The sequence below is a fragment of the Staurois parvus genome, unplaced genomic scaffold, assembly GCF_062004578.1.
Source record: "Staurois parvus isolate SC_StPar_1 unplaced genomic scaffold, SC_StPar_1.0 ptg000966l, whole genome shotgun sequence".
NCBI classification, from domain to species: domain Eukaryota; kingdom Metazoa; phylum Chordata; class Amphibia; order Anura; family Ranidae; genus Staurois; species Staurois parvus.
The window spans coordinates 1,015,083-1,026,338 of record NW_028318762.1 but is presented as its reverse complement, the minus strand read 5'-3'; the positions used below and the strand labels follow the sequence as shown (position 1 = coordinate 1,026,338).

The window sequence follows — 11,256 nt, the reverse complement described above, 5'->3', positions numbered from 1 at the left end:
CAGACATGATACAAGATGCCTCCTGGCACAAACCCCTTAAAGGGCTGGGAGGTGCCGGGGCCAAGGGGTTAAAGTTACACTTAACCACTTGAACATCCCAAAAAAAAAATCTTTGAGCCTCCCCACCCCCACATACACACATGTACATAATACACATACACACGTCAGGGGACACCTACACATGAAGAATCATCCATTGTGTTATGTTGACATAGGAAGCCGCAGGCCTCGTGTTTGACACCTGTGCCCTAAAAATAGTGGTAGTCAGGGGCGGACTGACCATTCAAGCACTGGGGCACTGCCCGAGGGCCCGGGGTCAGTAGGGGGCCCCATGAGAAGCCCCTGGTACCTTTTTCATAGGCTTTTTTGAGTTTGGGCAAGGACACAGGGGCCCCATGATCCCCTATTGCCCGGGGGCCCCATGAGTTGTCAGTCCGCCCCTGCCCTGCACTTTCTGCTTTCCAGCTCTGCCCCCAAAGGAGGTGCACGGTGATGTTAGGGGGGGCGTGGGATTCTTGACACCTGATGTAATGGGGGGGTGGGGTGCTTTGGACATCAAGTCTTACATATACAACCGGCCCTTTGAGGACAACCATAATGCTGATGAAATGGGGTTTGACACCCCTGCTGTAGGGTGTCTAGATAATGTTTGGGGGCTTCATCTAATCTTCAGGCCTAAAACGTTTGTGCAAAAACGGCAGCGGAAGGGTTAAACCGAGTGATTGTGGAACGGCCAGCGGCTCCAGATCGGTTCTGGCGTTCCGCTTCCAGCGCGGTACACCTGCCTTCCTCCGCATTCACCAGCTGAGGTCCATAAACCTGGTTGCAGAGAGGATTTCGGGGAGACCTGAATCCATGTCATTCGATGTGTCTTCCGTGTCCGGCGCTCCAGATCACTAGCCTGGCAGGATAATTGAATTCCTGGAAGAACGTCTTATCGGCGAGGAGCAGGACGCAGAATAACACGTTGGCTTTCCTACAGAGAAGTGACGCGGGCGAAGACTCTGCCAATGCAGCAGGAAAAACTCGACAACAATAGAGAAGTCACGGGGAAAAGCTTTGGCGGAGCGGCCGCCGGCATCCAATGAAAAGTTCAATATGCAGTCTAATGGGGAGTATAAAGTGAACGATCGGAGGAGGGGCAATGCCGTTCCAGCAGGTGCAGCAGTCGTGTATCAAGGACGCCATGGCGTGTTTTTATTACCTTTCATCATATTTGAATTTTTAAAAGCAGATTCGGCAGTTTATTTTTGGCTGACAAATCTTGTTCCTTCATTATTAAAAGCCCACTCTTGGTGCCAGGGGCGGACTGACCATCACTGCCTGAGGGCCCGGGGTCAGTAGGGGGCCCCATGAGATGCCCCTGGTACCTTTCATAGGCTTCTTTGGCTGTGGTTTGAGTGTAGGCAAGGACACAGGGGCCCCATGATTTCCTATTGCCCGGGGGCCCCATGATTTGTCAGTCCACCCCTGCTTGGTGCCATCGGGAGATGCTAGTCTTCACCAGTTCTGTCATGATTTCAGTAACTGACCTCATTCACTATATCCTCTCTCCCCGGACCCCGCATTCACTATATCCGCTCTCCCCGGACCCCGCATTCACTATATCCGCTCTCCCCGGACCCCGCATTCACTATATCCGCTCTCCCCGGACCCCGCATTCACTATACCCGCTCTCCCCGGACCCCGCATTCACTATATCCGCTCTCCCCGGACCCCGCATTCACTATATCCGCTCTCCCCGGACCCCGCATTCACTATATCCGCTCTCCCCGGACCCCGCATTCACTGTATCCGCTCTCCCCGGACCCCGCATTCACTATATCCGCTCTCCCCGGACCCCGCATTCACTATATCCGCTCTCCCCGGACCCCGCATTCACTATATCCGCTCTCCCCGGACCCCGCATTCACTATATCCGCTCTCCCCGGACCCCGCATTCACTATATCCATTCTCCCCGGACCCCGCATTCACTATATCCGCTCTCCCCGGACCCCGCATTCACTATATCCGCTCTCGCCGGACCCCGCATTCACTATATCCGCTCTCCCCGGACCCCGCATTCACTATATCCGCTCTCCCCGGACCCCGCATTCACTATATCCATTCTCCCCGGACCCCGCATTCACTATATCCGCTTTCCCCAGACCCCGCATTCACTATATCCGCTCTCTCAGGACCCCGCATTCACTATATCTGCTCTCCCCAGACCCCGCATTCACTATATCCAGCAGTATATAGCAGTCTGGTGACTTCTATCAGTATCCAGCAGAGCACTGGTTAAAGCTTTTAGGAGTTTTATTCCTGCTCTAGGAGGATGCAGAACGCCCGACCTCGGTCTGGACAGCGCTGATTGGCCCTTTGCTGATCACATGCACTCTCCCAAGAAAAAAAAAAAAACCTCTCTAGCAATACACATTAAACTGAGCATGTGCAGAGTGACACCATACGATATGTCTTAGCAGGCGATAAGACGGGGACACTGGAAGTAGGAAAGGATCAAAGCAGTCAGGATCAAATGGCCCATTTACACACTGCAGAGGGTTAACCCCTTAGTTTCCACACTGAGTATCACAAGCATGCTTTACTGCATCTACAGACGGATTGTACCTTTGGGGGTTTAGTAACACTTTAATATATTTATGCAGATCACGCAGAGAGGCAGTTCTGTTCTTTCACGTTTTTCCTTTATTCCCTGGAAGAGTTTTCCTGGAATCCATATCGGTCTGCCAGTCCTGCCTGATATCTGACAAATACGGCTAAAGAAGTCTACAGACACATCGATAGATAACATGAAGCTTCTCGGAAATCCTTCTAGGTGCCGCACCGAGCTCAGAGCTCCCGTCTCCTCGCTATCTGTCCTCCTCACCCCTCCCCAAATCACCTTTTTCTAACACAAATGTTAATTTAAAAAGTCTAGAAAAGGTAAATGTCCCAGAAAACAGGAATAAATAATGAGAATATCCTTCGACATGCAGAAAACGGGGAGCTTCTCATGAACTGGAACCAGTCAGGCACTTTAGAGTCCCCCAACAAGGAGAGAATTATAGGGGCGGCCATGGCTGGGCTCTGCTCATGGGAATGCTTGTTTCCTGGCTGTCATGCTGAGGCTTTGGCTTCAGTCATTTCTGGGGGACTGACCTGGAACAAGCATAGATATAAGAAACACCAAAACTTTTATCGCAGACAGCTGAGCCTGTCACACCTTCCGGGGTCCCGGGTGCTACGTACAGCTCCTCATAGGTGTGGAAGGGTTTGTATCCCTTCATGTGCTATACCAGGTGTAACGTGCTAGGAGCCCAGAGAGAGGGAGAGAGAGAGAGGGGGAGGGGGGGGGAGGGGGGCAGGGAGAGAGAAGGAGGGAGAGAGGGGGGAGAGAGAGAGAGGGGGGGAGAAAGAGGGGGGAAGAGAGAGGGAGATGGGGGGAGAGAGAGGGGGGGAGAGGGAGAGAGAGGGGGAGAGAGAGAGAGGGGGGAGAGAGGGGGGGAGAGGGAGAGAGAGGGGGGAGGGAGAGGGAGGGGAGAGAGGGGGGAGAGGGAGAGAGAGGGGGGAGGAGGGGAGATAGAGAGGGGGGATGGAGAGAGGGAGAGAGAGAGAGGGGGGAGGGAGAGGGAGGGGAGAGAGGGGGGGAGAGAGAGAAGGAGATAGAGAGGGGGGGAGAGGGGGAGGGAGAGAGAGGGGGGGAGAGGGGGAGGGAGAGAGAGGGGGGGGAGAGAGAGGGGAGGAGGGGAGATAGAGAGGGGGGATGGAGAGAGGGAGAGAGAGAGAGGGGGGTGGAGAGGGTGGAGAGGGGGGAGGGGGAGAGAGCGAGAATGAGAGGGGGGAGAGAGAGAGGAGAGAGAAGGAGAGGGAGAGAGAGGGAGTGGGGGGGGAGAGAGGGGGGAGAGAAGGAGAGGGAGAGGGGGGAGAGGGAGACAGGGAGAGAGGGGGGGTGAGGGAGGGAGAGGGGGGGAGAGGGAGAGAGAGGGAGGGGGAGAGAGGGGGGAGAGAGGGGGGAGAGAGAGAAGGAGATAGAGAGGGAGAGAGGGGGTGATAGAGAGGGGGGATGGAGAGAGAGGGGGTGGAGGGAGAGAGAGAGAGGGGGGCGAGAAAGAGGGGGGGAGGGGAGGGAGAGAGAAGGAGAGGGAGAGAGAGAGGAGGGAGAGAGGGAGTGGGGGGGAGGGAGAGATAGAGAGGGGGGGAGGAGAGAGAAGGGGAGGGAGAGAGAGAGGAGGGAGTGGGGGGGGAGAGATAGAGAGAGGGGGGGGAGAGAGAAGGAGAGGGAGATGGATAGGGGGGGGGATAGATAAAGGGGGGGAGAGAGAGGGAGAGAGAGGGAGAGAGCGGGGGAGGTATATAGAGAGATAAAGGGAGAGGGAGAGATAGAGAGAGAAGGAGAGGGAGAGGGAGAGAGAGGGGGGGAGAGGGGGGGGGGAGAGAGAGAGAGAAGGAGAGGGAGAGAGGGGGGGGGGGGGAGAGAGCACACGGAGACAGATTGCCAGAAGGCAAAAGTCATAACTAAGTGGCTTGGGGAACAAAAATTGAAATTTTGGGTCCATGGCCAGGTGTGCCTATCATAGTCCCCCTTACATCCATGTGTACCCATCAGAATACCCCAACCCACGGACACTGGTGGTTCTAACAAGAACGACAGCAGAGGGGCAGGGAATTTTTAGTGGGCACTGGGGGAGGGTCCCCCTGAGTACCCATCATAGTTCCCCCTTACTTCCCAGTGTGCCCAGCAGAGCCCCCCCTTACATCAGTGAATGCCCATCTGAGCCTCCCCCTTACATATGTGTCCATCATAGACCCCCCCTACTTCCATGTGTGCCAATCAGAATCCCCCTTTACATCCATATATGCCCATCATAGCCCCCCTTACATCCATGTGTGCCAATCAGAGTCCCCCAACCCCAGGAAGCCGGTGGTTCTAGCAGAAACCACAGCGGAGGGGTAGGGAATTTTCAGTGGGCACTGGAGGAGGGTCCCCATGAGTACCCATCATAGCCCCCCTTACTTCCCAGTGTGCCCAGCAGAGCCCCCCCTTACATCAATGAGTTCCCATCTGAGCCTCCCCCTTACATATGTGCCCATCATAGTCCCCCCTTTTACATTCATGTGTGCCAATCAGAGTCCCCCAACCCCAGGAAGCCGGTGGTTCTAGCAGAAACCACAGCGGAAGGGTTGGGAATTTACTCTGGGGGAGGATTCTGACTGGCTGCCTGGCTGGCAGTGGATATGTCAGTCTCCATATTGCAATACACAGACTGGCTCCCCTACTGCCAGCCAGGGCATTTTGCATGGACATGAAATCTTGTAGCGGGCCGAATGTGGCCCTTGGGCCATAGGTTGGAAACTGCAGTTCTATACTTGTGTTTGTGATAGCCCCTGTGTATAGTAGAGCTACATGCAGCCATTCAAGTCTATGGAAGGAAGTCTATCGGACGAAGTCTATGAGAGGAAGTCTATGGGAGGAAGTCTATCGGAGGAAGTCTATGAGAGGAAGTCTATCGGAGGAAGTCTATGGGAGGAAGTCTATCGGAGGAAGTCTATGAGAGGAAGTCTATCGGAGGAAGTCTATGGGAGGAAGTCTATGGGAGGCTGCACACTGCACTCAGGCTTCTCTGTAACCATTGGAGCAGCTGTTAATTTCTTTGGTCTGTTCTGGATCTCACAGGCTGTAGGTTTGATTGCTAACCCCTGTCTTCTAGAGGCTTCTGGAACATAGGGGGCTGGGAGATTCAAATTGGCAGCTTGGATATTTATAGTGCTGCAGCCAATTCCTGGGAAAGTTTGCCCAGTAGGTGGCTGGGGAGAACATAAATTGCCTGGGGTCTGGGGGGATGGGTAAGCAATTCCTAATTACCTTTGGAGCTAACTAAGCAGTTTCATCTAAGGATCTGGTCTGGAGAGCTCACTGAGGAGTGCCTGGTGGACGCTGGAGGGTGTGAAGGTGTGTAGTTGCCCTAGGACATTGTGATTGCTGACCTGAGCTGAGAATTAGAAGACTGTGTGCTGTTCTACTTTTGGGGTTCCACTTCTCCGAGAGAGCTCCTACAGGGTCTCAGTTCTGGCCTTCCCCTTTGTTTCTGGCTTAAAGATGGTTCAAAGAAGTCTCACTTAGTGAAGTGTGTCCCCCTGCTACCGGTCAGTATCTCTGGAGTATCCCATCCCACCCCAACCCCTCTTTAGTTACAAGTTCCTCATGCAATTCACCTTAAAAAGATATCTCCTAGACTACTGAATGGAGCCAGAGTGAATGGACTGTTTCCTGTGTCATTTGTAGCCTCCAGTTTGGGGAAGAACCAGGGGCGGACTGACCATTCGTGCACTCGGCACTGCCCGAGTGCCCGGGGTCAGTAGGGGGCCCCATGAGATGCTCCTGGTACCTTTCATTGGCTTTTTTGGGTGTGGGCGAGGACACAGGGGTCCCATGATCCCCTATTGCCCGGGGGCCCCGTGAGTTGTCAGTCCGCCCCTGGGAAGAACCACTTAAATTCAGCGTCTCCTACAGGGGTAGCGCTATATATTAAGAACACGTTCTCAGTTTTTCTTTTTTCTTTCCTTTGCGTATAATACGATGTGGAGTCACCGTGGCTTTGTCTTGTTTCTGTATTTTCAGATGAAGTCTGAGGACCGAGCTTTGTTTACCGAGACCTACTGCAAAATCTGCAATGCGCAGTTAATATCCGAGTCTCAGAGGGTTGCACATTACGAGGTAAGGCTAAGACACCTGGTCTCCATAATACTCTACATGGGGCTATTGAAGGAAGGAATTTCTTGTATGTTGTGTTCAAATGACTGTTTATACGGAACAGAAAAATATCATAAACTCTGCCGATGTTCTGTTCGACTTTTCTTCAGATATAAAGGATCAACCAAACCCAAAACGGATCCTAATCTTTGTGATGTAGGAGGGCTGAACCTTATGGAGATTGGATATTTGCCACATTGGGTGTTTCGCCATCCTAGAGACTGCTCACCAGCAACTGTGGGGTCTTGCTGGACCCCCAGAAGAATTTACTAAAGTTTGGGAAGGACGGGAGCGCCACCAACTTGTAACCCTTTAAAAAAAAGTGACACCCAACCACATGGCATGATGTGGTTGGGTGTAACCCCCCCCCCCCACATATGTGCACGTACGAACGAAAATGCACTCGTTGGGGTGCCTATGCATGCAAATATTGATTGCGATACACATGTTACATATCGCCGCACACGCCGGAGTGAGGGCAATCATTCTAGCACCAGTAAACACAGAGAGCCTCCTGCGCTGCCAATGTAACACCAGATAACAAAAAAAACAAAAAAAAAACCACAAGAATGGCTGCTAGCACCCAAATAAAATACCAAATAGTGAAATAAACAGACAGGGGTGAAGCTGCGCTAACCCTATATATAAAAGTGGATAGGATCGAAAAAGTGTATAAAAACTCTAACTCACTCTTGCGAATAAACAAAAAATATATAAAAATAAGGATATATAATCATATACGTGATCCTAAATACAATGAATTCATCAAAAAACAGAAACACAGTGACATAGACCGCAATGTGATAAATAATGAAGTGAGTGTAACAAAGTAGTGAGTGAATAAACAGATGACACAATACTGAACGGATTGAAACAAACAACAGATGTGCCCAAAGAGTGAACCAAACCAATAGTGCGCTGTTCAAAATCAACTCAGTGTTCAATCCAAAATGCAACTCGGTGACAGCATCTGGTGATCACTCCAATACAGTGTTTCTCAAGTGTTTTTCACTCAAGGCACCCTTTAAAATTATGGAGAGTCTTGAGGCGCCCTTTAAAATTATGGAGAGTCTTGAGGCGCCCTTTAAAATTATGGAGAATCTTGAGGAGCCCTTTAAAATTATGGAGAGTCTTGAGGCACCCTTTAAAATTATGGACAGTCCCGAGGCACCCTTTAAAATTATGGACAGTCCCGAGGCACCCTTTAAAATTATGGACAGTCCCGAGGCACCCTTTGAAATTATGGACAGACTTGAGGCACCCTTTGAAATTATGGACAGACTTGAGGCACCCTTTAAAATTATGGAGAGTCCTGAGGCATCCTTTAAAATTATGGACAGTCCCGAGGCACCCTTTAAAATTATGGAGAGTCCCGAGGCACCCTTTAAAATTATGGACAGTCCCGAGGCACCCTTTAAAATTATGGACAGTCCCGAGGCACCCTTTAAAATTATGGAGAGTCTTGAGGCGCCCTTTAAAATTATGGAGAGTCTTGAGGCGCCCTTTAAAATTATGGAGAATCTTGAGGCACCCTTTAAAATTATGGACAGTCCCGAGGCACCCTTTAAAATTATGGACAGTCCCGAGGCACCCTTTAAAATTATGGACAGTCCCGAGGCACCCTTTGAAATTATGGACAGACTTGAGGCACCCTTTGAAATTATGGACAGACTTGAGGCACCCTTTAAAATTATGGAGAGTCCTGAGGCATCCTTTAAAATTATGGACAGTCCCGAGGCACCCTTTAAAATTATGGAGAGTCCCGAGGCACCCTTTAAAATTATGGACAGTCCCGAGGCACCCTTTAAAATTATGGACAGTCCCGAGGCACCCTTTAAAATTATGGAGAGTCCTGAGGCATCCTTTAAAATTATGGACAGTCCCGAGGCACCCTTTAAAATTATGGACAGTCCCGAGGCACCCTTTAAAATTATGGACAGTCCCGAGGCACCCTTTAAAATTATGGAGAGTCCTGAGGCATCCTTTAAAATTATGGACAGTCCCGAGGCACCCTTTAAAATTATGGACAGTCTTGAGGCACCCTTTAAAATTATGGACAGTCCCGAGGCACCCTTTAAAATTATGGACAGCCTTGAGGCACCCTTTAAAATTATGGACAGTCCCGAGGCACCCTTTAAAATTATGGACAGTCTTGAGGCACCCTTTAAAATTATGGAGAGTTCCGAGGCACCCTTTAAAATTATGGAGAGTCCTGAGGCACCCTTTAAAATTATGGACAGTCCCGAGGCACCCTTTAAAATCATGGAGAGTCTTGAGGCAACCCCAATCTAAAATGTGAAAAACTATTCTAATAGCAACACCCACACACGTAGGACACCCAACATTAGAGGTGATTTATTCTTCCAAAGCAAATACACTTCTGCACACTGGTACTGACTAGTATCCCAGTGTTTCTCTTCTCCCTCAGTTTTTCTCCATCACTGAGCTAATGTGACCCCAGCACTGATGGAGAGGGGCGGGGGAGGGTCAAAAAAGGATGCTGTGCAGGCAGCTGACAACCTCCTTATCAACTGATGACGTCACTGGTTGTCAGGACGCCGGCGGCTAGAAGGTCATAGTGGTGCACAATGAAAACCTGTGGCTTTGTGTAACTAAAAGCCCGGCTTGTTCCATCCGCTGGCTGTATACAAGTTTTGGGCAATTTTAGACATTTTGCCAAGGCACCCCTGAAGAAACCCCAAGGCACCGCAGGGTGCCTGGGCACCCAGGTTGAGAGAGGTTGCTCCAACACATGAATCTGCCACCGGCTAGCAGGTACACTCACCTCCACACTGCGACCCCTATGGGTCAACACACTTCAGAGTAGCGCTCAGTGGAGCGATCCTGATCACATCTGTACCCTTGGCAGCAATCCAGGAACCGTACCAATGGTGGTGGTATCCCCCTCCTGGCGATAGTCAGCCAAGCAGCCTCTCAGGCGATCCCCATAAAGAAGTGGAAGGACTCCCATAGTGTAGTAAAACTATAAAATATATTAAGGCAGCACAAGCCAAAAGCCTACTTACAAAAAGAAAACAGGATCTGCAGACCCACAAGCATCAAATCAGCCAAGAACTGCATGGGTGTAGCAAGATGGTGACTGCCGATCACGCCGAAAATGACGTCACCACACCTCCGTCCTATGCGTTACGTCACGAGTCCAAATCATAACATTGAAAACATACACTTTCTTTAGGAAATCCTTTTCATAGTACCATAGAGGACCATCCATGCTAACCATATGGTGCACAGTACCATAGAGGACCATCCATGCTAACCATATGGTGCACAGTACCATAGAGGACCATCCATGCTTACCATATTGTGCATAGTAACATAGAGGACCATCCATTCTAACCATATGGTGCACAGTACCATAGAGGACCATCCATGCTAACCATATGGTGCACAGTACCATAGAGGACCATCCATGCTTACCATATTGTGCATAGTAACATAGAGGACCATCCATTCTAACCATATGGTGCACAGTACCATAGAGGACCATCCATGCTAACCATATGGTGCATAGTACCATAGAGGACCATCCATGCTAACCATATGGTGCATAGTACCATAGAGGACCATCCATGCTAACCATATTGTGCATAGTACCATAGAGGACCATCCATGCTAACCATATTGTGCACGGTACCATAGAGGACCATCCATGCTAACCATATTGTGCACAGTACCATAGAGGACCATCCATGCTAACCATATTGTGCACGGTACCATAGAGGACCATCCATGCTAACCATATTGTGCACGGTACCATAGAGGACCATCCATGCTAAGCATATTGTGCACAGTACCATAGAGGACCATCCATGCTAACCATATGGTGCACAGTACCATAGAGGACCATCCATGCTTACCATATTGTGCACAGTACCATAGAGGACCATCCATGCTAACCATATGGTGCATAGTACCATAGAGGACCATCCATGCTAACCATATGGTGTACGGTACCATAGAGGACCATCCATACTAACCATATGGTGCAGAGTACCATAGAGGACCATCCATGCTAACCATATGGTGCACAGTACCATAGAGGACCATCCATGCTAACCATATGGTGCATAGTACCATAGAGGACCATCCATGCTAACCATATGGTGCATAGTACCATAGAGGACCATCCATGCTAACCATATGGTGCATAGTACCATAGAGGACCATCCATGCTAACCATATTGTGCACAGTTCCATAGAGGACCATCCATGCTAACCATATTGTGCACAGTACCATAGAGGACCATCCATGCTAACCATATGGTGCACAGTACCATAGAGGACCATCCATGCTAACCATATGGTGTACGGTACCATAGAGGACCATCCATGCTAACCATATGGTGCACAGTACCATAGAGGACCATCCATGCTAACCATATGGTGCACAGTACCATAGAGGACCATCCATGCTTACCATATTGTGCACAGTACCACAGAGGACCATCCATGCTTACCATATTGTGCATAGTACCACAGAGGACCATCCATTCTAACCATA

At 50.3% G+C, this 11,256-nt stretch overlaps 1 protein-coding gene across 1 annotated transcript in view; it reads left to right on the top strand.

The window, feature by feature from the left end:
* The first annotated feature begins 6,584 nt into the window (after positions 1–6,584).
* ZMAT4 (zinc finger matrin-type 4) overlaps positions 6,585–11,256 on the top strand; it is a 589,057-nt gene continuing 584,385 nt past the window's right edge. Inside the window, exon 1 of the mRNA XM_089657134.1 lies at positions 6,585–6,698. Coding sequence (XP_089513260.1) covers positions 6,603–6,698 — 96 coding nt within the window. The 5' untranslated portion in view covers positions 6,585–6,602. The remainder of the gene's footprint in view (positions 6,699–11,256) is intronic.